Source organism: Stegodyphus dumicola, chromosome 4 (genome assembly GCF_044657685.1).
Source record: "Stegodyphus dumicola isolate Sdum_Otavi_A_Nest chromosome 4, ASM4465768v1".
Lineage (NCBI taxonomy): Eukaryota > Metazoa > Arthropoda > Arachnida > Araneae > Eresidae > Stegodyphus > Stegodyphus dumicola.
This window is the reverse complement of record NC_140771.1, coordinates 79,017,635-79,045,458: the sequence shown is the minus strand read 5'-3', so window position 1 is coordinate 79,045,458 and position 27,824 is coordinate 79,017,635. Positions and strand designations below refer to the sequence as shown.

Sequence of the window (27,824 nt, the reverse complement as noted above, 5' to 3'; positions counted from 1 at the left end):
TTTCGGTAGCTAAAGCAACAATAGATAATATTTTCAATAAGAAAGGAAAACAAAAACGTCAAAGTTTGGCTTCAAGGAGAAAACTGTTCAAAATACATATCCAAGGAAAAAATGGAATGTTTCGAATATTAGAAAGGTAAGAACTTTAAAGTTAAAAGAAAAATCACCGAAGTCAAAGGACAGTTGCATAAACATTAAAATGCTCAGTGTCAATTGTAAACAACGTGATGAATGCTACGTAATGTTAAAAAACGTAACGTCTTTTTGTTCGACATATTGCCGAAAGCAGGACGCACTCCAAAATTCTATATGCAGAACAATTATTCGGACAGAAACGAAAAAATGTTGTCACAATAAAGTATATTTAAATGACCGCAATAAAAAGAGATCCCTTTATTATCATCAAAGAGAAGAAAAACATTTTAGAACATAGTTCAAAGACTCTAAAGAAAGTTTTTCAAAGGAATTTATGATCGCTGCCTGTTTTTGATATAACGAGAACAAAAATCAAAGATAGAGCAGAAAACTGGTAAGGTCAATTCCACGTATCATCAAGAACATATTTATACCCAATTCTCAAATATGAAATACCTTCTCTTTTCCCACAGTGCCATCAATCAGTGCAACTGCTTAAGACAAAGCAAGCAGCCGCACGTCAAAATCCACTGTTAATTTCCTAGGAAAAATAGATCAAGAAGAGTGTATCAAAGCCATACCCTTCACTCATGTCCCTACTAAATCTCCTGATGTATTATCAACCGTTTTTTGCGCTTTTGGACGTTTTAAAAGCGGATTATCCAGACGTCGACCTACAACCCTTCTTCGACTTTGGAAAGCTGTTTAAGAGGAATGGGATAAAATACCTCTTCCGCTACTAAAAATAGCTTTACTGTCTTGGAAATTATGGTGTAAAAAGATAGTGAAGAATAAGGGTTATGAAATGGAACATTTAAAACACAAAAATTTCATGTAAAATAGTTATTTTTCTGAATACAATGAAAATCGTCTAAACAATGTGCGAACAGCCTTAGTAAATAGTAAAATAAGCTAAAATTCTGGTGCAAAAGTTTATTAATGTTAAATAATCTGGTAAACAAAAATTTAATCTTTCTCAATTGTCTTTTATTCTAATTTTCCTTCAATTTTAGTACTCCTCTAATTAAAAAGCAATCAGTAAAGGGTTCAGAATAGGATTAAGAATCGTAAAATATATCTCATATTTCAAAATAACCGTATAAAATTGCATCTAGATATAGTTTCGTTTCTTTATTTAAACTTAATCTTTAAATAAAGTATAAATATTGATCCATAAGTTGATTAGTTCCAAAACTGAAGGATTGAAACATTGCGCAGTTGAAAATAAAGCGACTTAGGAAAAAATCGTTATTAATTACTATTAATTAATTGATAATGATTAATTAATAATATTATAGATAGAATAAAAATATTATAATATTACAATAATAAATTCGTTCATTTAATTATAGAGCATATAAATACGTTTTTTCTCCTAAGGTAATTTGAAACGATCTCATACTTCATCTTATACGATGGCGTATATCTTTGCGTGTACACATTATCTCACGCTGTACATCTTTACGTGTACGTTTATACATCTTTACGTTTTGGATATAAATATTATAAATTTTATTAACTGGTTTTGAAAATTCATCATGAAAACTCCTGTGGGTTTTTATTAAAAGCATATAAATTATCTTAGATCTTGTGTTTTACAAAATAATAATAACAATAATAATAATAATAATTTTATCTCATACTCCAAAAGAATTTTTTTTCGAAAGATTTATTGTTGATACCTTAGCTGACAAAAAGTGAAAAAATATATTGCAATAATTTGATTCGAAACTAGGAAGACACAATATTACCATTAAAATATTCTAATAAGTTTATAGTATGTGCGAAACTCTTGAAGACCCAGATGATCTTCGCTCACAACGTACACTTGTTTAAATATTTCATGAAGTGGGAATACAAACGTATTTGACAACTTCTTTACAAAAGCAGTATTTAAAAGCGCTAATTAATTTTTTTAAATAAGAAGGAAACATAAGAACAGTTCCAAAAAGAAAGGAAGAAAATCTGAAAATATTCACATTTTAGATTCGCACCATAGGGTTTGTTAAGGTCTTTTATATTCTCGTTTTAACGTTGCAAGTTATTCTACTCTTGGACTTATATTCTGCTCTTGGATTCTCACCTGATATAACGTAAAGCTTTTATTTTTTTAACTTTGTTATTCAGCATCGGTTTCTTTACCCTTACGCCACATGAAATTCAAGAGAAGAATCACAAAATATCTAGAAACAGCATATTCTTAGAATTTCAGATCGAGTATTGGGGGTCGCCATACAATTTTTATATTATCTCTTTGAAAAATCGCTCGAGTGGTCTGCCGCCTAAAAATATTATCATGAAAAGAAAAAAATAGTATAATGATTTTAATGAATCTAACTAATCTCATTTCACAAAAATATATAATATTTCTAATTAAGACATCTCATGGAAGATCTGCTCTTTAGCCCAAAAGGGACATTAGTCCCGAACGGGATATTAGTCTTGAAACGGCATTTTGCGTCCAAACACTTAATGAAAGATTCTTCATGAATGTATATAAGTTTCTCGCATTGTGAAAAACAACGGTACTTAGAACCATCCAATTTTGAATAACGTAGTCCTCCACTCAAACATGTGCACCTAGAAGCCTGAATTTTGAATTTATTTTATTATCTATTTCGTATTTTGAAAACTTTTAACGAATTTCTGATTAACAAACTCAACGATTTCAAAGCGAGCACTGTACGGAAAAAAAAAAACATTTTCATCTCCAGCGCGCGAAATTGTCTATCAGATTCTAAAAATATGCTGTCTTTAATATTTTGTGATTTTGCTCTTGAATCAAATTTTATGTGGCCTAAAAACCAAGAATGTGATATTTAATAAATAAAGTAAACACACAAAACGTAGTAATAAAATATGGCTTTACAAAGAGCTAAAGATTACTAAGATGGCGTTACCAAAAAAATAAAAAACAAAAGTCTTGTGAAGCCAGCTTAGTAAGAAGACTGAAAATTAATATGATAAACTGAGAAAGGACGGAAAAAGACAGAAAATGTATGACAGCACTTAACGCACGCCGCATCGAGAATGGGAAATACTGCTTTTAAAATTTTTTTAGTTTTGCTGTTGAATTATATATGGCTTAAATGCGAAGAAATTGATGCTTAATAATAAAGCTAAAAAGACAAATGAAATGTTATTAGGAGTGCGTGCAACAGCAGACTCGTAGGCTGCGAGCTCAGCAAGTGAGTAAATACCTTAATAAACTCTTTTGGGCGATGTCAAAATCTGAAATCTTTCAGGTTTTTCACAAGCTTTTGTTGTCTTTCAGTCACTTCATTTGCTTTTCAGTAATAGAAAGATTAAATTTAAAAATTAAATACCTTACAATTTAGTGACTGCGAACACTCTGGAGCGTAGTGGCAACACATTGCTTTGAAAAAGCTGAATTTGTGGATTAAAACTAAAAGATAAATATTTTACATTTTGCCAAATGGCAACAATCTAGCGCATTGTAGATAAAAATGTTTTATTTAGGATAGTGTTTCCACTTCCCGGTTTCAAATCACTGACTTCGTTAAACTTAAACTCGCTATTTTGTTTAAAATATGAAATAAATCAAAATCAATATCAAACTCCAAAATTCATGCTTCGAAGTGCTCCTCTTCGAGTGGAAGACTATGTGTATTAAACATTTGGTGGTTTTAAGTGCCATAAGTTTACCGCAATACGAGGAACAGTCATACATACATACATATAGTTTCTTCATTCTCTAATTTTTTGAAAAATAATACATCGGAATAACATTTGGTAGTGGCAATTTAAAAAGTGATTTGAACACAAAAGTGATAGGGACAAAAACTGAGTTTCGATACCAACAGCTCCTCATGTGCTAATAACAGATCTTTCTGATGTCTTCCTTCTGAAAATTTGTTTAACTACCTTTCATCAAGTTTTTGACACCTTTTTTTAAATAAATTTGAAACATGCATTTATGAATAAAACTTTTTCTTGTATTTTATTCTTAAATATTATTCATTATTGCCATATTTATCAGTCATAAAAGGAATAATACAAACACTTACCTCTTGATATCAGCTTATCTTCCTTAACTTCTTTTCCCTTATTGGAATCCCAGTATTGCTTCTGGATGAATGCTCCCATTCTTCTACTGACTTCACTGATATTCGATGCTGCAGCCGAAATTCTTCGAAATTCAATCGGTTGAATTCTGTTTGAGACTTCTGAGCTGCTTTCACCATTCCCTTGGAAAAATCCACTGATTTGACTAGTTTTAACCGTTTCGGAACTTTGCGCTGTAAAAGCATCACTCACAGCGTTTGCTTTTTGTTGCATGCTAGGCATATTTGCTGTAGTAACATCATCACTTCTTAAAGGACTATGATCTGTATTTGGAGTTAAGGACACATTTTCCTTACCCTCCGTGTTGGCAGATGATTTATCTTCACTGGAACCTGGGCTACTTACAGAATCACCTTCAAATAAAAGTTTTCTAAAACTGTCCTTAAAACTGTCCACATTCTTTTTCAGTTTTTTGATATCTTCACCGAAAGCTTTTATAGCTGCTTTCTCCTTTGCAACATCAGAACTGCCATCATTTCCAATCTGGTGTGGAGTTTTGATAGCCTGTTCTAGAGTCCTAATGGTTGATGAGACTTCGGGTTCAAGAAAGGTATCATTAATACGTGTGTTATCAAATACACTATTTTTTTCTTTTGTTGCAGCCTGAGAGTTAGACGCAAGTTGAGCACCATTTCTGACCGTGAGCTCTTCAATAAAATGTTCGGCGTATGAAGATCTTTCACTTATCGGTTCCTGCCCTTCTGAAGTAATGTTATCACTTTTAAATAATTTGTGCGTATAATATGTGACAGAGTCATTCGAAACAGCGTGAATGTCTAAATTTGAATTTATCACATTACTATCTTCTACAATAGAACTGTCTCTACTGGCGAGATTAGTTACGTTTATTGCAGTAGAAGAAGAAGCAGCATTTAAGGTGTCAAACTTTGATGCTTCAGAAACATTGAAACTTGGCACAACTGTAGCAAAAGTGCTAGAGTCCATCGACGGCTTTGATATGTTATCCTCCGGGCCAATTGCCAACACAGGGCTCTGCAGTTGTTGTCCAAATTCTGTTATGGACCTCGTTCCTACACCTTGTGTTTTAAGAGTCACCAACAGAAACATTGCTCCTAAACGGAGAACTATTCTCCTATGAACCAACATATTTAACCAGTTTAATATTTGTCTATAAAATAGCCATGAAATTAAAGTTTAGGGAAAAACTGGTAGCAAACTAAAAAATACAGTCCCATTAGATGTTTCAGATGGCATTAGATGTCTGCGCATTCATTGCTTACTAGAAAAATTCTAAAACTCGCAAAATATTAGCCTCAAAACAATAAGCATTATACATTAAGCAATTTTTTTAAAAAGTGCATATGTAGCGGCTATTCCTAATGGCTAAAATCTGTTAACTTTACAAGCTGTTTCATCCGATTAAGTGCATCCAGTGTATGCAAAGTTCGATAAAGTTTCGAGGGGTCACAAGTTTGGGTAAACGTAATTACTAAAATATTTCTTCTTTGCACATATCTCCTCGTGCGGACATTCCAAGAAGTGATCTGAGTTATGTAAGCACAGGAACTCACTCGAACTTGCTGAGAACACGTGCTGCCAGAGGGAAGCTCCGAATACCAACTGCGAGCACAAACTACAAAAAAGCGTAAACGCGATGCTTTTCCAAAAGGCCTCGGGCCACTAATTCACTTTCGTTAAGATTTAAAAAAAATAAAAATAATCAAAACAAGACGAAAACCAAAAGTAGAACTTTCACCATTTCTTTACCCGCCACTGTTGTTGAACGACCGCCATCCTGACCGCCATTTTCTTCCTCCTAAGCGATAAAACGAATGAGTGCCCGCAGTTCTAGGACGCAAGTTCCACTTCCCGAACACTGGCGGGCGTTTTCATGATTTGCTTGTTCGAAAAAAAAAAAGTGCTAACCCCGAAGCCGTGGCCAGCATACCGATTCTTAATATTTTTTTAATCTCTTTCTTTTTTTGTTTTTCCTCCTTTCCGTTTTATGTATTTAATAAAAGCTCTCTGCACATGTTAAATTCCATGCAACATAACAGATTCTTTTCTTTACACCGTATTGGTATTAACATTCTTAAAAACTAAAACGTATCGAAAAATTCAATCGCTACGTAAATAGAATGCTTTACAAAAATTTACACACTTTTTGAGTCCATATTATACCTACTATATTATGCGTGCTTTTGACGTCTCTTGTTTTTAGTTCAATAACCAAAATTATAAAAGGGCGATATGAGTATACAAATGATGTGTAAATTACATTTCACTCTTTTATTGACGCATTTAGGATTCTGTAAGATGCCAGTACTTACACTGTTAAAACATAACAAATAACATAAACTATTTGTTCAAGTAGAAAACTGTTTATTCTGTTAACTTACCTAACGCACTTTTCCACATGGATAAATTCATCAACACTTCGCAAAACCACGAATCTGAAATTTTTTGTTTATTTTTTTATTTACACTTATTCTATTTGATTTTATTTTTAATTTATTGTATATCTATATTTATATTTTATTTTTATTTTTTATTTATTTATTACTTTTATTTTTTCTCTTTTCAATTATGTAAATATATTTTCTTATTTTTTTAATATTTTGCGCAATCCCAAAGCAGAGAAGAATATTTCCTTTCAGATACCCACAAAACAATTATATGTATAGTATGCCCTAACTCTTAGTCAAAATTTAATAGTTTCATCTTTAAATGCGTCTTTCAAATGCGCGCCTAAAATACACATAAAATTCTTCTGTGTTTCTGTAATATATATACTTACATATATAGAACATAAACTCTTAATTTGTTTTAAAATTAATTATTTGTCTAAAATGTGAAAGAAAAGAGAAAACATAATTTAGAAGAAAAACATTTTGGGTTTGCTATTGTAACTGGAAGCTAAAGACCTGCATATCTTACAAGACGAATAGTAATTCGTAGCTATATATTAAATAACCTTTGTATTTAGTCTTACATTGAACATAAAGGTACAACTTTTGTTTCAGACGATACTTCCACTACTAATGTATATTTAAATCAACATGACAGCAATTAGTTTCAATACTGATAAAGTATTCTCGAATTGCATATTAAGTAGACTAAAATAAGCTGACTCAGAATACTTTAGCAGAGCGTAATTTAACGCATCGGCTGGCGAGATGCTATGGTCGAAATATAACCTTTAAGCAAAGCTGTTAAAAATACTAACTAAAGGCGCTTTTATTACAAGCTCTAATCTAAAGATTAAAACTTTCAGCTTAAATTTAGAATTAGCTTCATTAAAGCTGATTTGCTTTCTGGTGAGTAATTCACAAAGGAGAAGTTACATTTAAAGTTTTAATCATAATAACTATTTAATTCACATAGATAACTTAAAATATACTATTCAACTATATTTTCTGAATTCTTGGAAAAATTAGTGTGAAAGGTTATGTATGCTCTTTTTTAGAATTGAAAAACGAGGGTAAGCATATTGTCGTTAATGATTATGTCAATAAATATTCTGGGGAAAACTAAGCATTCTTTTATATATTTTTTCTTTTATATATTAAAATACATTTCAGTTTCTCTGCAACTGTATTTAGTAATAAGGAGATTCGCGAGGTATCAGAAACAGGGCTAGCACTGAGAATTTTGTCATACGGTACAATCTCTGCGAATATTAATTCTTCTACTCGACGCCTCCTTAAAATTAGATCGCCTTTTAATTCTGTTCGCCAATGCCTTCGTTAAAATAAAAAAAAATCATATTCTTAAATATTACTGCACGTTACCTATCTAAATTCTAAAAATCTTGCAGCTCCTAAATTCCGCTTTCCGGTGCGACCGCACCGGTTCCATTGGCTTTAGCCCGGTACTGAGAAGAGAAAAAAATTGCTCCATGAGCGGAAAACATTGTTGCTTCATGAGCATTTAAACGTATTTTATTCATCGTAGTCACATGCAGATATATAGGTATACAATTTCCTCATAAAGCTAAGTAAAATTTTAAACTTGGAAATTGCTAGAATGCTTTTCATTTTAAGCTCTAGAATGAAGAAAAATAATAATGTTTTAATTTTTGAACTGTACTGTAAAATGTAAAAGAATAATTCCTTGAAATATATAAAAATATTAAATTTATGAAAATATCTCAAATGGGCACAACATGACTTCTTGGTACAGCCTACTAAATTATCAAAAGTTTTGTTGCATTTCATTTAAACTTATTTCCTCGAATTATTATAACTAAATTAAACAATCTATCAAAATAAATTGAAAATAACATAAAAAATTGCAAATTTTGAAATTAAGTATTACGGTCAGTTTTTGTCTTAAAGGAGTTATTAAGGGAGTTTCATAACGATTTGTCTTAAGGGAGTTTTATAACGAGTGTAAAATTTTCCCAAATACACTCATATCCATAAATTAATGATAATTCAGAGTCACGCGGAAATCGAACTCTAAAATAAATATATCACCTGTAAAATCACTACACACATCTTCATGAATCATATGCAAATGGATGATTTTTTACGGGGTAGAATTATCGGCCGTCTTGAATGCGGGCGTATCCAACTGGAAGTATCAGACGAACTTGGAATTGCCCAGAGTGTCATCTCCAGGCTTTGGCAACGATTCCAAGATGATGGTAATGTGAGTAGAAGTTACAACACAGGTCACTCCAGAGTTACAACGCCGAATGAGGACCGGTATTTGGTAGTTACTGCCAATCGAAACAAGCCCAGACCTGTCTCGTCAGCTCTCTTACCCCACTGGTACGACAATTTCAAGACAGACCGTGTACAGACGCTTAGGGCAGATTGGTCTATATGCTCGTAGATCTGTCAGATGCCTTGCACTTACTGCAACTCACTCTTGCCTGCGGTTAGCCTGGAGTAGAGAGCATGCATTGTGGACACCGCAACAGTGGGCTTGCGTGATGTTTTCCGACGAATCCAGGTTTAGCTTGCAGTCTGATTCTAGGCGGACTTTCATATGAAGAGCTCCAGGTACCCGTTACCACCAAGAAAACATCATTGAAAGACACCATTATGGTGGTGCAGGAGTGCTCGTTTGGGGTGGAATTATTCTGGGTTTCAGAACTGACCCGCATGTTCAAATTGGAACCATGACAAGCCAAATCTATCGGGACGTCATTCTGGAACAACATGTACGTTTGTTTCGGGGCGCCATTAGCGCACAATTTGTGTTTATGGATTACGACGCCCGTCCTCACCGTGAAAACATCGTAAGCAAATGCTTTCAATCGGAGGATATCACCCGTATGGTCTGGCCAGCATTCTCACCGGACTTGAATCTAGTAGAGCACGTGTGGGATATACTTGGCCGACGAGTTGCAGCCCGTCAACCTCCTCCTACATGTCTACCGGAACTTCGGAGAACATTGCTTTTTGAGTGGTGTAATATCCCCCAAGATCAGATTGATAATTTGATACTCAGCATGCCTAGGCGTTGCACGGACTGTATTGCATCGTCTGGGAGACATACAATGTATTAACAATCATACGAACCATGTAATATTGGTTTTTTGTAAATAGGTTTTTTTTGTAATTTGCTCCAGGGAGAAAAAATTGCTAATTTTTTTAATAGTATCAAACATATAGCATCTTTTTTTGCTCTTTACCTTTTGTTTAATAAAAAAGCTTTACAAATAAGTCAAATTTGTTTTGCTTCTAACTCTTTCTTTGCCTGATTTTGCATTATCCTTAATTTATGGACATGAGTGTATAAAGATAGGTGTTGGGAGACCGCATTAAAAGTTAAATTTCATTCTTTTTCCAATTTTTTAATTTCGCACTGCCAAAACATGAATATTTTGTGATTTAAAACACGTATGTAACTGGAAGCATATGACTACGACCAATGATTGCGAAAATAAAGGCTGGGTAAGGCCTTCTAAGCCGGTAAGAGGGGTGGGTATGTTTATATTCTTTTGGTATTGACGATTGCAATAAAAAATAATGTCCACACATGGGAGTATATATATATATATATGCTTACTGACATCAAGAAAAAAATTTATTTTGAATGCAGTTTCAATCTTTTTTACAATCCGGTTTGGAATATAGAGTCCTTCATTCTGTTCATGCGCACAGAGGTCAGGCATAAAAATAGTCAAAGTGCATTACGGAACGGTCAAAATGTATATTTCCTATGAAATCTGATTACCAAAATTTTTCGCAATTACAATACTTATTTTACTTTGTAAAAGGAAGTAAAAGTAATCAGTCATTTTGAGTTTATTTACATTTATTCTGCACCGCAGTTCAATGCAGTAGTTCATTGGAGGGTAATCAGTAAAGTTATCTATTAAATATTCCAACATTTTATTAACAGCAGAAATGTATAATTATTTTCAAACAGGCAATAAATCATTTTAAAGAAGAATGCTCAGAGAAAGGAAATTTGCCATTTTATAAAAGCGAATTTTTTATGGCTTCCTTTAAAAGCAATTAATCAACTAATTAAAAATTTCATTATCTAGAGAAATTTTTCTAAATTCCTTTATGTGTTAGGATCATTTTTTCCCTAAAAAGGAATATTAAACCATTAAACAAGTTTTAAATAATTTTTTCTATATATTTAACCTGAAAATTTCCGCGCTTTGAAGTAAGGGCAAGAGAAAATAAATTTTTTGTACAGCAAACACTATAGTTAAAAAAACACTTGATGATAAAGTTGCTTCCTTAGAGGAACAATTATCTCTTAATTATTCACTTTCTCTTTCCTTCTCGGTATATTTTTGGCTCGCTTTTTCTACTTCAGTGAATGGCAATAGATGAATTTTCCAATTGCTGACCTCATGGCTTAAAGAATCGGCTTAACTGGGATTACTGGGAATCTGCAGGCAATCTAGTCGAGGAGCGAACAAGCGATGAAGCCTGAAAAGCAAAGCAGGTGATAAGAGGAATGAGTGTTTTACGTATAAGGCTTGTTAAGTAACGTAATCCTTCGATATGCTTATTCCAGACGTTAGAAAAGATAAAATGATGTGCATGAGGATGAACTTGGTGTTTAATTCGATAATCGATTAAACAATGGGTGGTTGTTGAAAAACTGTTTAATTGACAGTGTTAATCTTTCGGACATTTATATACCTTTTGATTTCACGATATTAACCATTGCCCAATTACAGAGGATATTTACACATTTTTAGAATGATTTCCATAAAGAATTAAAAAAAGCGAATAATTTGAAACAAAACTTTCTAATAGCAGCTTATTATTTGAAATGAAAAATATCGGCTGCTAATTTTAAATTTAACTCTTTTTTTAAAATGTTGTATGTAAACAATCTGTGGACTGAAGGATAATTTTGGGGTTTTCAGAAGAGAAAAATTCGCATTCCATTATTCAAAAACATTGAAAACTGCATGGTATTAAATTTTTTAGTTCAAAATAAACACCATTATTAAACGAAAAGCGAAGAACTGTCAGTGATTATTTCTTCGTGGAAAGAAGACCCTAAACGAATGTTTGAAAAAGGTACGTACTGTTTCTAAAGTTAAATCGTTGATAACAAGAGAAAATCAGCTGACTCAGAAATCAATAGAAAAGTCTGTAACAGCAATAAATAAAATAATAAACCAAGATTTACAACTTAAAAATGCTAAAAAAGTAATGCTGCACTAGCTTTTTCCGAGGAATGAAACTCAACGTAGAACAATTTGTAGAACCGTGTATAAAAACTCTTTAGCAGGAGATAAATGGAAATACATTGTAACTCTCTATGAAGCATGGGTTTATCTAAATGGTTGCAGCACAGAAATGTCTATTTATTATCGAAAACGAAGAGTAAAATGTATAAACCCGGTTCGGTTAATGCAAAGAAAGTTTCAGTAAGGGGTTGTGATAGTCCCAAGATTACCTTACAAAGAAGCGGGAAAGGAAAAAAAAAATAATCGAAATGTACCACTGTATTAGTCATTTAAACAACACTCCAAAAATGGGTGGTCCCCGATTATGCTAAACTAAACTTTTAATACCAAGGAAACGAAAAACATTTCATACGGATTTCTTTAATAAAAACCAGTCTGTGCCTTAATCAGCTAAAAACTGAAAACCTATTAGAAACAAAAATTGAAAAAACGCGAACTTACTGAAATCTTAGCGCTAACCTCTAAACGAAAATTTACTGACGAAAATTCTTCAGACGACCAAACTGTGTTCCATGTAGAATTCAAAGCTGCTTCCGGAGAAGCAAAAAATTCTTGGAAAAAGTATGCGATAAGTTTAAAAGTGTCCAATAGCAGAACGAAGTATTTAAACATGTAGTTCAAAACGTCCTATCCTGTTAAACTTTGTGTGCGGGGATGCCATACATTGGGTGCGGTCTGTAAAAATTAATATCTACGAAAAGGGTGATCGTCCACTTCAAAATGGTGGCGTAAAAAACTTCTAAAAGATGCTGTCTTTTGTAAAATCTTAGAATGCGAAAGCGGTACTGGCTCGAAGTTGAGGAAAAGGAAAAATATATGTTATAAAAGATATAAGCCTTCAAGTAATCGAGGGACAGTAAGTAAAATTCTTTAAAAATAATACAGGGTGCTAATATCTGGTGGGAACAATTTTAAAAGTGATACGCCGTTTATAGGGAACCGACGAAAAACCCATTTTGAAACTAATAGCCCCTTTTGGACGAAACTTTTTTTTTAAATCTGAAAGCTTTTACATTTTACATTACGCCCAAAGAGCCTTTTTTCTGACGTTCTGTGGGTTACCTTTATTTATGAAATATCATGTTCTTCGTACTTAAACCATAAAGTTCTGTTTAACAGCAATATTGCAAAATAATTTTCGTGAGCTGGAGATAAAAAAAAATTTTCTTTTTCTGAACAGTGTTGCCATTGCTCTCTTTGAAATCGCTGAGGTTTGTTAATGAAAAATTCGTTAAAGTTTTACAAAATACGAAATAGATAATAAAAGAAATTTCAAATTTGGGCTTCCAGATGCCCATATTCGGGTGGAAATGTACGTTATTCAAAATTGGATGGCTCTAGGTACCGTTGTTTTATCACAATGCGAGAAACATACATCCATTTATGCACATCCTTCATTATATTAATTTCTTTAAATATAATACAGGGCTCTAATATTTGGTGGCAACAATTTGAGAACTGAACCGACATTTATAATGAATCAGCGGAAAATGCCAAAACGAAATTAATAGTCCTTCAAGGTAAATTGTCCCTTTGGACTAAAAAAAAAAAAACCTGCATTAAAAAATACGAAAATGAAAAGAAAACTACTTCGGGTAGCATCAGTGATAGGAGATAATGTCGTACTACTAATTTATAATTTTGTTTCTTCATTTCTAATAATTTTTATTCTTCCTTTCTTTCCTTTCAATTATATTTTATTTATTTATTATTATTTATTCTTTTTTTATTATTTCTAATGATTCTTATTTATTACGAACTTTTTATTTTGAATTCGGATTCAAGTAACCAGCTGAACTTATTCATCGTTTTAAACTACTTAAAAATACAAGTAAATTATTGATAGGTTTCTCTATTAATTATAATTTGGGTTATTCCTCTTTCCTGTATTTTTTTTACTGCGGACGATTAATTGTGAATTTTGAGATTAAGTGTGCGTATCGTCCCCAATCTCGATCCGGTTAATCGGAGACTTACTGTATCACCAAACGTTTTTCGTATCATTTCGCATTCTTTTTTTACTTTGTAATTTATAAATATTCAATTACAGTTTATCTTTTTATCACTGAATTTTATAAGTTCTTGCCTATAACTGATAAATAGATGATTGTGATTATTATAATAACAAATAAACTGGCGAGGAGTGAAACCGAGAAGATCGACAAACAAATTGCCCTCCTAGAATTCCAAATATTCTGAAGTTTTCTTAAACAATTATTCAGTTTTAACTTTTATCTAATTCCCATTAAATTCTGTAAACTTGTCTACAACTTTTAAACAGTTTACGACTAATACTAGAACAAATAAGATGAAAGGAAGGAAGCGATTTTGTTTCTCAACAGTTGCAAACATGTTGAACTTTTCCCCTTTCATTGCTTAACGCAAGCAATATTAGAAACTTTGTTCAAGAATGTATATTCTTATCTTCCTCCCTTACATCACTGTTATTAAACTTAAACACGAAAGAGCAGTTCAGGAAATTAACCGAGATTCCGTTTGAGCTGTTACGGTTACAGTTAAATCGGAGTTTGCTTCCCAGAAACAGCCCCCTTCCTCTGTCCCTGAGGGCACACGGCCTGTTTCTTACCTGATTTCGCCTCATCTGTCACGACTACGAGATTTAAAATAGCAACGCTTCAAGCAAAAGCAAAGTAAATGTCGTGCGTCTAAAATTGAAATGCTCATGATTGGTGGGAGCATGCAATTATTACAGATTATGTCGTTGTTGTGTAAGCATATTGCACCTGTTTGGTGTTCTTATGTTGCAGAGGATTAAAACTTTCTTCTTTATGATTACATGTGAATTTTAAAAAAAAATTCTCTCTAAAAACATACAACATATATATATACTAGCAGCTTCGCTTCCAGCCTTCGTCTGGCTTTTAAATCTATCGGAAAAATGGCTGAAGGGAACACCAAACGTTAAATTTAAAAACTGCATAGTAGAATTTTATTCTGCAGAAAAATCTTATAAAAGTTATTACGTATAACAAAATTACAATGAAAAAAGCAATATCCCTTAATACAAATATGAATTATCCTAATAAATAAATTAACCAACTTCCCTTTGCAAAATCTTAAGAACTCAAATGGTATAACGGAGGTTAAGAACTTTGTTTCCTAAAAAAATCACTCAAAACTTTTCAATATCTTAAAAACAGTGAAATGAGCAATAAATAACATAAACGAATACGTTGGCGCGGTTTTTATAGTCATCAGCCATCTTGAAAAATGCTGTTTTTACGTATTTTACGCATATAGTAAAGTATTAGAATCTTTAAAAAAATAAATATCGTTAAAAATAATGGATTAATTTTTTGTTGAAAACGTTGTTTTTTAAGATGGCTAGCAAATGTAAATAAATACATTTACTAAGAGTATAAAATGCTAAAATAAGGTTAAATTATTACTTTCACATAATAGAATAAAAATAACACCGCTATAAAAACATTGCGCCAACATTTAATTGGATTAAAATATTATTTAAATTGAATATCGAATTAAAAACATCATACCAACGTTCAAACGAATTAAAATATTACTTAAATACTTAAAAATAAGTTTTATAGGATTTAATTATTTAACATTAAAACATATGTGGCAATAAATATCTCAGGAATTTTTGATTGTATTAATTTTTTAATAAAAGTTGAAGTATACAATTATAAAATAAAAGAAAATTATGTACTTACATTTTTTTAAAGTATTTTACCTTTTTACCTGTCGTATATTGATAAGTACTAAAAAAAGGCTTCTAACGATCTTCATCTGTGATCCACATCCCTCGCACTTCATTGAAGAAGCAATTAGCGAGGTTTTCTCTAAAAATTTAAAATAAATTTCCTCTGACGCTATTAACAATTTATAAATAAATCTTGTATTAGGAAAGCCAGGTTGGCCAAAATAAGGTCTCAAAGAGCAATTTTTTTTTTATTCCGATACCAATTATTCTTGGTAATTACCAATAACAACATTCATCTTCGAAACGGACATATCCATTCCATTTGAAATCTGAGGAATTCGAAGAGATGAATAATAAAGTTTTAAAATGGTACTACACAAATATTCAGTAACCAATCAGGTAGCTGATTACATCACGCATAGAATAAAAATTATTTAAATAATCATTCATAATAAAATCATTTTTAAAACAAATGCAAAATTAAATTGTATTTTAATATTTAACAGCCATAAAAATGTTTAAAACTTTATATTAAATTTATAGATATCAATAAAACCAATTACTTTTTAAGTAAGGGGACGTCATTGATTACATCATCCACAACATAAAATTATATAATAATAAAATATTATAAACAACAAAATTTTTATTTCAAATAAAAATGCAAAATTAAATTGATTTTTAATATTTAGAAGCCATAAATAATATTTAAAACACGGAATTTATGCATAATAAAACGCATTATTTTTTAAATAAAATGACAGCAAAGTATCGGTTACCATAAATAACTTATCCAGCAATGGGTTTACCATAAGTCGTATTACTCGCCAAAAGAAAAATCGCCAAAATCTGTGCAACCGTCTACCAAAGTAGCACCAAAAATTACAATAAAATAAGCTACATCCCTTAATACAGATATTAATTATCCTAATAAAAAAATTAACCAACTTTCCGTTGAAGAAAAAAAAATCATGCAAAACTTTTCAATATCTTACAATGCATGATAATTTGAGAAAATTTAAGCATTTTTGTTGTGATAATAATAATTTTTTGTTCATTTTTCCTCGGACTTGTGCATTCATTTCATAACGAACCCGTACGCACGCAACAATTTTTGGTGTCAGAAGTGGGGTTTTGAATGCCAATCACAAGAGCGATGGAAGAACAGTTAAAACAATTCATGGTAGCCTTTGCTACATTTAAAGAAGAAATGAAAGACTCTGTTAAAGAAGAAATTAGGTCCGTTAAAGAAGAAATGAAGTTGGGCCAGGAATCCGTTAAAGGAGAAATGAAATTGGGCCAGGAATCCGTTAAAGGAGAAATGAAATTGGGCCAGGAATCCGTTAAGGAAGAGATGAAATCTCTTAAAAATGAGATGAAAGCAGGTCAGGACGAAATGAAAAGAGAAATTACCTGCATAATAGAAAATAAATTCGAGGCTATGGAAGGCAGAATAGACGCGGTTGAAACTAAAGTTGGACAAATAGAAGAAAGAGTTTCTTCGGTAAAAGAACAAGTAGAAGAAAGAATTTCTTCTGTAAAAGAACATATAGAAGAGAGAGTTTCTGCCGTCGAACAACAAATTGATGATAGGGTTTCTGCTGCCGTCGCCAAAGAAGTTGACAGCCTAAAGAAGTGCATAGCGACGGTAGGAAACAATTCTGAAGGTTTCAAATTTTTATCGATGCCTGCTCGTTCTGTTCTGAAACTATCTACATATGATGGGAAGACCTCCTGGCAGGTGTATAGGACACAATTTTCTATCGTTGCGGATGCGAATGGATGGGATTCCCAAGCTAAGGCCTGTCATCTCGCCGCTTCTCTGAGAGCAGACGCAGCGGATATCCTGCAGACGCTTCCCGAAAATCAAAGGCTAGATTTCGAAGCTCTATCCGGCGCTTTGGAGCTGCGCTTCGGCGAGAAATGTTTAAAAGACTACAGCAGGCTCCAATTAAAATCCCGTCAACAGAAGCCCACCGAATCAATCCAGGAACTCGCCACGGATGTTGAAAGGCTGTCCCACCTCGCCTTTACGGAGTGTCCGAGAGAAACGAGGGAAATCCTGTCCCTGCAGTATTTCATCGATGGCATCCGGGACCCTGAAATACAGAAAGCACTGCGAATGGCGGATGTTAAAGATCTGAAAAGCGCTCTAGTGTACGCCATGAAATTGGAGGCAGCCCAGCAAGCAACTCTTAGGGATCGCTATCCAATCAGAGCTGTGCGAGTCCACGACCCAGGGGACCAATTGATGGCTCGTTTAGATGATTTATCCAGACAAGTCGATGCTTTGATACGGAGTAGCAGTGAGAACAAAGTGGCTGTAAGATGTTGGAGATGTGGTTCTGAAGGACACCTACGACGGCATTGCAGAACACCCCAGGGCACGAATAATAAAACGGATGAGTTGACAAGACCAGTGAATGCTTTAAGACGGAATAGTGGTGAAACAAAACCGACCCTAAAGTGCTGGAATTGCGGTGTTGAAGGCCACCTACGAAGGAACTGCAGAACTCCTCAGAGCACGGAAAATAAGGCATACGATTTAAACAGACAATTAAATGCCACGGGAAGGAAAAGGACTGACAAGAAACCAAAGTGCTGGAACTGTGGAGCTGAAGGCCACGTACGAAAGAATTGCAGAACACCCCAGGGTACGAAAATTGAGACAATTTCTGAGCAACGACGCAGGAAACAAATTAATGACCATATCAAGGAACGGAGGTTGCCAGATAATGAAAAACCCTGTTTTAAAGCGCTTAAGATCTCTATAGTGAGTGGCAACAATAACGGACTGTCCATAAATGGGAATATCGATGGAGTTCCTTGCAATATGATCATTGACACAGGAGCTAATGTTACCATCATTAGGAAAGATTTAGCTGAACAGTTTAAAGATAAACTTATTTGGACGCCATCCTGTGTTACCCTTCAGACTGCGTCTGGTGACAAGATCGACATAACTGGGAAGTTAAACGTAAACATCACGTTTGGAAGTGCTGCCTACCATCACACGGCATATGTGGCGGATATTACAGATCCATGCATACTCGGATTGGACTTTTTAAGGAAATACAATTTTTCCTTAGATTTCAAAAACAATAAGCTGCTTTCAGCATCTGATGGCATGACTATCCATCCTCAAAAGGGATCCTCGCCTGGAAATGTCGACGCCTTGTCCGAAAGATCGAGCTCGGGAAGCTGCCGAAATCATACCAGGGTCGAAAAGAAACTCAAGACTACCAGCTATTCTCCATCCCAGAAGCTCTTCGGTCAAGACCTTCGTCTGCCTTGAGACCGCCTGTTTAGTCGCCCTACGGATGCGCCTTCATCGCCTGAGGAACACATCCAAGATGCCCAGGCTCGGTTTGAGGGGATGCACCGTTCTGCACGAAAGCGAGTCAACTTGGCGACGGAGAAAATGAAGACCAGATGCGACACAAGAGCTACTAGACAGAGATCCAACAAAGGAGACAAGGTGTGGTTGTGGAACCCAATTCAACGAAAAGGACTGAGTCCTAAATTACAGTCACCTTCGGATGGTCCATATACAGTGCTGAACACGAATGACGTCGTGGTTCGGATCCGTGAGTCTTCGAACTCTTACGACAGGTTAGCTCATTACTATGGCCATAGTACGTAATGTAAATAATTGTAAATAGTATCAGACCATGGTCCTTTTTGTTTATAAATGTGTATTTGATTTGATTTGTATTTAGTATTTGATTTGCATTTAGTATTTGATTTGTATTTAGTATTTGATTTGTATTTAGTATTTGATAGCATTTGATTTGTTTAAGTTAGTTATTGCATTTATTGTTTATATTGTTTGATACTGTAATGTAATGTTTATGCCTCAGTTGCATTTATGCCACAGTTGTAAGTTTAGCTTCCTGTCCAGGGACTGTACTGCCCGGGACGTGCAGTCCTTGGGAAGGGGGCAGTGTTACGAATTTGGTATTTAAAAAGCTAATGTTAGTTCAATTATAAATTAAATGGTTTTATTTCTCGCGCAGTGCAGCGCGTGACGAATATTAAAAGAAAGCTAAGCCGGAAGAATTAAAAATACAAGAGCGCGTGCGTTAAATAAATAAATATCTCTTTTTGATTTCGAGAAAGTGCTGGAAAATTCTAGCGCGTGATTTTAAAATCTTATAAAAGGAGGAAAACATCTCAGTTTGTAGTAGTTGCTTAGTTTGTTGTTGTTTAGAAAACTGCCGTTGTTGATTATAGCGAATTCGCGGATTAGCGTTCTTTAGCTGTTTTGAATTACATTATATTGGATATTTGAGTAGTTAAAAGATAACTACTGTGAGATATTGTAATACTGCATGATAATTTGAGAAAATTTAAGCATTTTTGTTGTGATAATAATAAATTTTTGTTCATTTTTCCTCGGACTTGTGCATTCATTTCATAACGAACCCGTACGCACGCAACAATATATACAGGGTGAATCTGAATAAGAGGGCAAAACTTTATGGGGTGATAGAATGCAGTTATACGAGCAATATTCGTCATACAATGTATAGTCCGAACACAAACGATGAGACGATAAAAGGTAATTCTTCACAGAAACATTTAAAGAATAAACACAAGAATGACAGGAGGTACTTCAGAACATATTTTATTAACAGGAATGTAATGGATGTGCGTGTTCAAAGAAACTGCTCAGAAGATCTTTCGCCAGCTTCAATGCAGGCTTCAACTTGCGCGATAGGGACTAACACACATTTGCGAAGACGCCAGGCATTTTCTGTGTACCATCTGCAACAACGGCGAACCTGATGACTAGATACATATTCGTTTCAAAGAGATATTCGTAGATTAGGCCTTTTTATATGCCGAACAGGGAGAAGTCCAAGCACGAGAGATCCGATGATCGTGGTGGCCAAGCTACGAGGCCACTTCGAACAATCCATCGCCCTGGAAATTTCGTAGTTCGTATAACCTGCCATCGTCTCGGAAATCTACTGTAGAAAATGCCATTGGGTGCGAGGAACGACTCTTTTTATACCATTTACAATACCACCTAGAAGTTCGCCGTTTGCGTTCCGCCCGGACTCAAGAATATTGCTTGTAGAACTACGTTCTATCACCCGTAAAGTTTTGCCCCCTTGTTCATATTCACCCTGTGTAATTATAAGATAATATCTGGGAAGAAAAATTATCATTTTTTCTTTATTCTTTTTATTTTTTTAATACTTGACGAATAAAAATTTTTACATCTAATTTTTCAGAAAATCAAGATTACAATTTTGATAACTTTGGTTGAACTATAATTAATTTGGATGAAGCAATTGTAAAGTAACAGTATTTATTTAACTAACTTATTCCTTCTCGCCTGAAGCTATCAGATGATTTATCGCCCAGTCTATTAAAAGCTCAGAAGAAGGTTTAACAAAAATTTTTTGAATGACAGAAATTCCTAGTAGATGACTGGAGAAAGGTTGTACCAGATGTCTAAACAGCGGTTCAAGCAAAGTTGAAATATTCCGACATAGCGGTGTTTGAGTTCTGATCTGCCACTTTATGGCATCACAAATGGACTCTATTGGGTTACGATCTGCCGCGTTAGGTGAACAGGATATTAACTGGAATTCATCCTTACTCTCCTCGAAACATTCTAACACAATTCGAGCCCTGTGACATGGGGCGTTGTCCTGTGGAAGATTCCATTTACAGTTGGAAAGACAGACGTCATGTAAGGGTGCAACTCATCTGCAAATATGTTCAGTTAGTCCGCAAGTTCTATTCTACCCCAACTACGGGTCCCAGAGCCACCCATGAGAACGTCCCCAAAGCATAATACCGCAACTACGAGCATGTGTATGACTTGCTGTACAAGGCCGAGCAACTGTTCGCCTGGAAGACGGCGTACTCTGACATGACCATCGATATGATGAATGAGAAATCGTGATTCATCCGACCAGGCAACTGTCTTCCACTTATGCGTGGTCCGGTTTCGATGTTCTCGGGCGCACTGTAGGCGTAATAGACAACGACTTTGCTCAACAGAGGCACATGAGTCAGAGCTTAAATTACGCCGGAGTCCAAGAAAACCTGACTACGGTAGTTCTTGGCTTCTAAGGTAAATATTAATTCTAACCTCAGCGCAATGAAACCCTAAAAAAAGGGCTGCAGTACTTCTTTTATGTAAGTGAAACTTTTCAGCAGAAAAATTTTGTTTTAAAAATAAATAGACCTTTAAAATTGATTATAACTTCAGAATTCATGCCTGTCTTGCTCTGGGTAACACAAACTTTGACGGAAGTTAAGGCTTTTAAGGAAAGAAAAGTCCCCATCCGTATGTCAAAGGCTTATTCTACAAGTAGTACAATAAATTTAAGAAAGCGGGTAAAATGTTTTGTTCCTGAAAGTATTAACAGTGATTACCTTGGTTTTCCATGCCCAGTGCTAGTGACCTGTCACAGCAGACTTCTTGCAGACTTGAACTACGTAACCAATTACTGGAAGAAATTGTCATTCATACAGACCTTACATTTGTCCTCATGTTGTCACCGGATCGGATTCGCGGGAATTTTTTTGCTCAGTCGTATTCTTTTCACAGCTAGAATTGCACTGCCCTCCAAAAGTCAAGGAATAGCATGTTTCTTGCTTCTAATTTGAAAATGAAGAAACATAGAAATTAGAAATTTAGAGGACATGTTCACTAAATAGTTCTTTAATGAATGCGACATAGAATATTTATGACAAAAAATTTAAGCAAACATGAATTGCACTCCTGGCAGAGATATCCAGTCTTGTAAAAACAGTATACCACAGTTTTTTGAGGAAACATGTTGTGGTACCATTACAGAAATGAGTTCTAATAAGAAATGTGTCCAACCTAGCTGCAATACATTGGCGGCAGTGACGTTCCATACTGTCAATTAAGTTATCGGTCAGTGAAATATGAAGCAACGGCCAGACACTGAGTAATCCTTGTTCAGGCTCATTAGGAGGAGGACTTAAAGCAGCAACCTGTTTCCCAAGGTAGTTCCAAAGATGTTCTATCGGATACAGGTCTGGAGATTGAACTGGCCATTTCATCCGCTCCATACCATGACACTCAAGATATTCTTTAGCAACCCTAGCCCGGTGCGTTAGTGCATTGTCGTCCATCATAAGAAATTTATGTCCAATAGGGAGCATATGAGCGGACATATTGATCAAGGATCTCATCTCGATATCTCACACCGGTCAAAGCTCCTCCATCGAACACATGCAGGTCAGTCGGCCACCAAGAGAGATCTCAGCCCAAACCGTTATTCCACCACCTCTGCAACTGTGTCTTTCAGCAAAGTGGTATTGATTGTATCTCGTGCGTTGTTCTCTCCAGATACGCTGACAACCTAAATCGCTCTTGAATGTGAACCTGAACTCGTCTGTGAAGAGAACAGACCCCCTATTTTCGACAGGTCCAGGAGACGTGTTTGTGTCCTCGGGTCAAGCGGACACAAATAACTGGTGGTCTTGAATACAGACCTGTATTGTGCAGGCGTCTGGATACTGTAGTACCTGAGATTCTTGTTCCTGTTTCCACTAAATTATCTGTCATGAGCTGAGGCACAGTAATGTTATGCCTCCTTCGTACCGAAAGAGCTAAATAACAGTCTCCTGCAAGTGTTGTAACTCTAGGTCTTCCTGCAACATGTCTTCTAGACAGAGAATCTTCGGATTCAAACTGATTCCATAGTCGGTGGATACGAGAGACATTGAGACGTCTAGCAGCATCTGTTGTGACCATTTCCATTTCCTTACACCCCATTGCCCGCCACCTCAGCGAATCTGGCAAACGATTTCCCCTGGATATTTATAGATTCTCCTGAATAGTGTCAATGAAATTGCTAATAACAATTGATGATTAACACTCCTGAACAAAACTTACATATTTTGCATTTTTTCTTCAACTCCTATATAAAGTATTCATTTCTATAAAATAAAGGTGGTAGCTATTGTTTTTGCATATATTTTCTTAAACTTTGTTACTATCATGCATATAAACTGTGAATTTTAATGTTAGTGACATTTTTGTAATGGTGAGCTTTGAAAAACATGTTCCTTAACTTTTGGAGGGCAGTGTATATTGGCAGGGTGTCGAGTCAGAAAGAGTTGGACTCTTCTCTGTTTTTTTTTTCGAAGCTACAATTTTCCATTAGAATTCCTTTCGTACTCTCATATTGTTTCTACCATTCTCTCTATTTTCATTGATGACTTTCTAATTGTTTTATTTTTTTCCACTGGTGTGCTGGAAAAAGAATAATCCTGCCTCCCCAATTGAAAGAATATAAATTAATATGTTTAGGTTCTAAATTCAGCCGGATGCCGGCTTAGATATTTCTTAGTTTTTGAATGAAATTATAAGTCCAATCAGAGCCCCAAATAAGGCGAGGTTCAATATTTTATATATTTTACTTAATTGTTTATAATTATTTTAATAATTTATTAAATTTTTATTTAAATTTTTATATTTATTGAAGTCTAATTTTAATTTAGTTATTTTTTATTTATTTTCCCTCTTTTTCCTAACGCCTTCCAGAGAGCTTTGCCACTCCTTGATTTTAGAAATTATGCCCTAACACGAGTGGGACGTCTGCTGCGCAGTCCCATATCCAACACTGTCCGCTGAATTGGCGTTTCGAAACACTTGCACTTAGATCTGCATTGTAATGAACTGCCAGCTGAGCCACTAATGCCGAATTTGCTGTACCGACGTCTTTTTTCCTTGATGACGAGTGGACATCCAACACCTTGGCGTATAGTTCTGGTTTCACAGTCATTTTATCCACTTTGTATATGTACTAACAACGGCAGATCGTAAGCAACTTACCAGTCCTGCAGTTTCAGAGATACTCGTTCCGAGTCTTCCGAGTTATAATCTGCCCTCTGTCGAATTCGCTTAGGTCAGCAGCTCTTCCCATCATTCACAAAAATAAGTGCAAGAATGATTCCTTATCTTCTCCAAAGCAGCAGTTAAATAGCATTCCAAATTTAATCACGTGCCCTAAACGCGTTCATTGAATAATATGAGAAAGGTCATAACGTTTTGGCTCATCAGTGTATATATATATATATATTGACATATGTATATATATTGCGATGCAATGTAAAAATTTATGCTATTCTTCAGTGTTGCTTATTATGGAATAACTTCATGTATATTTTGATTCACTAGGTGAAATAACTAGTAACCGCTTTTAAGGTTTAAACTGCGAATTATTCGCTTAAATCATTCCTAATGAATTTTGAATCTATATCATATGCAAATCTAAACTGTATTTTCTAGCACGATCGACTGTTGCTTTATTATCTCTTTAAGCAATATGTTTCATTATATGCTGTTGATATAATAACTTAGCTAAATTACAAGACCGACCTAGTATTGAAATAGCTTGCACAATAATTATAACTATGCACTAATTTTTTTCCTTATTTTTGGGCATATTTTTAGAACAACCTGAAACTTCTCGATGGAAGACAAACTGAGATAATTAAATATATACTTACATACCACTGTATTTTCCAAAATACGGAAGTTGACTCCTAAAATTAAGAAACTCTCTAAACTTAATTCTAAAAGCAGCTGATTTGTACTCATTCCTTCACTCATTTTAGACACGTCCAACAAAAGCGAAACTAAAAGTTAAATAAAATCACTATTTCCTGAAGACTTCAAGGCTGTTGTTCAAGGCTGTTCAAACACATCAATCAGACAACTACCAATGAAAAAACAAAGAACTGTATCTACCCTATTGAAAAGGTCTATGCTATTAAAATGTTATTAAAAGTTAATGCAACTTGTTTAAATTTTCCGTCCTTTAATAATGTTACTTTTACAGTTTTTTATTTCACTGTGCAGAGTTTCACTTTTTTTGATAACATACATTAAATCCAGACTCTGAATGGAATTGAGGGAATTATCCCTATATCTAGAATGCAAAGAAAAACAGAATAAAGATCCTTTTATTAAAAATTCAAATAGTTGACAGAAGGCGCTCCTGATGCTACAAAACCAGCCAGCATTTATGGCGTGAATTCAAAAATAAGGATTCAGATTAAAAAAATTCAGATTTAAACTAAATTTACATCTTAAGTTAGCCAAAGGCTACACAGAAATATTTAACGCTCTAATTGGCTCAAACCTGCACTGGCCTGACAGCTCTAATTGCAAGATTAAAGTAACGCCGTAGATAGAATGCTATCCTAGAATGTCTATTAGTAACGTGGCCTTCAGGCGGAACACCTCCCTTTAAATATTATCTCTTTCTACCTCATTTAAATAAGCCCGAGTTAAAATTTGCATTCTGGTAGAAAAACAGAAAAGGAGTAGTGACACTATAGATTCTGAACATAAAATAACTCTGTTAATTTAAATAAACAAATACCTTACAACTGTATTAAAAATTAAAGCATGCAGAAACAAAAGATCTTTAAAAATTGCTTATAGTATCTGTAAATAATTAACGAATAATCTGCATATATTTACATATTTACGTTTATATGCATACACTTATATTCCTGGATTCTTGGAAAAACGGCGGCACCTAGAGCCACTAACTTTTAAACGCACATAGTTCTTCACCCGAACATGAGCACTTCGAGCCCAAATTTTTAATTTTGAATTCGTTTTTGATTTATTTCATATTCAGACTCGGCAATTTAAAAACGAACACTGGTAACACTGTTCGAAGTAAAGCATTTTTATCTCGAACTCGTCAAACTGTTGCCATTCAGCAAGATATTTATCTTTCACTTTTTATCAAGCAGTGTGGAACACAGCCTGAAATAAATATTGATATAATTTGCCATTGATATTCGTTTTAGGCTTAACACAATTATTTTAAGTTGTTTTATGGTCATGACGTTTGAATAGAACTGTAATTAAACTTGTAAGTCTTTATAAATGAATTTGAAATGATTATTTAAGTCAGAAAATAATTCGCTATCGCATAGAAGTGAATTTTATTTTTCAAAGCAACAAAAATTTCAAGTTTTCATTGATTTTCATTGATAAAAAAATAATTTTTTAATTCCCCAATTTTGTAAATAAAATTTATAAATCTTAAGAGTCAGGGAATGAAAAATATCATTAATCTCACTAGTGACACTTCAGACTGCACAGTATCCATCTGGAATAATTATACATTTTTGTTCAGTTACCCAAACTTGGGATAATTTCGAGAGGCTCAGAAGATCAGCACTCAATTAAAATTTCTGTTACGAAGCGAGTTAGAAAAACTGCTTAGATCTAAAAAAGATTCCCTCTGAATTAGCTCTATGTTTTCCTTTTCAGATGAATGAAAAATTGGAACAGTTATAAGATATTTTGAAGAGTTTCCTGTAGCAAAACATTCTATACATTTTCCTCCTTATCACAGCCCTATTAAATTTTCTGTATATAATTTGTAAAAATACTATTGTAATTCCAAAATACCCATGTTTAATGCCAAAAGCAAACACTTTCATAACAAAACTATATTAATCCGATTTTTAAAATAATGATTGTAGTACAACACATAAACTAGGATAAAACATTTGAGTTTTCTTGTCAGATTCCTCTAATTTATAATTTCGTTATTATAGTTGTTATGAATAGAAACTCTAACAATCTTACATAATGCTGTTCAGTTATTTTTAGTCGTAATTGATGATAAAATATTACACGAATTCAGTAAGTTTTCGAACCTATTTACATTCCATGAAACAGAAAGATTTAGAGAGCTAATTTGTTTTACCGCATTTTTGAGACATTGCCTAATTTTGTTTCCCCTTTTCCTCAAATTTTCATAATAGATTAAATCCTTCTTTATCATTTCTGCACTGTTTGTTTCCTTCTTTTTATAATCTGATTTTACCAAGGGTTCCTCCCTGTTTACTTATATTCTTCCTATTTCCTCTTTGCTGTTGAGATGTTATGCTTTCCCACATTACTTAATTAGAGATGGAAAATACAATGTGTGTGTTTGTTTTGTCTAAGATTTTAAGAAGTGATAAGGAAAAAGAAGATAATCATTAATCTTTCGAAATGAAGGTTTCTTTTATTTCAGCAAAACAGTTTTAATTTCTGTTCACTAATAGTTACTAATAGTCATGCAGTTATAGGCTTAATAGGTAGATAGCGATTATCTTGCAATGTAGGCTTAATCACTCTAATAGTCAGATAGTGAATATCTTGAAATTATAGGCTTAATCACTAATAGTCGAATAATTTGAAGCAACACGTCGAAGAATAGGTGGATTATTATTTGGACAATAAATTTTTTGCTAACTTTAGGCCTA

General features: G+C 34.0%; 1 protein-coding gene across 1 annotated transcript in view; it reads right to left on the bottom strand.

Annotated features, from left to right (window-relative positions):
* The window catches only part of LOC118202179 (O-acyltransferase like protein-like), a 151,497-nt gene extending 145,524 nt beyond the window's left edge, over nucleotides 1-5,973 (bottom strand). Inside the window, exon 1 of the mRNA XM_035374331.2 lies at nucleotides 4,164-5,973. Coding sequence (XP_035230222.2) covers nucleotides 4,164-5,328 — 1,165 coding nt within the window. The 5' untranslated portion in view covers nucleotides 5,329-5,973. The remainder of the gene's footprint in view (nucleotides 1-4,163) is intronic.
* Nucleotides 5,974-27,824: the final 21,851 nt, after the last annotated feature.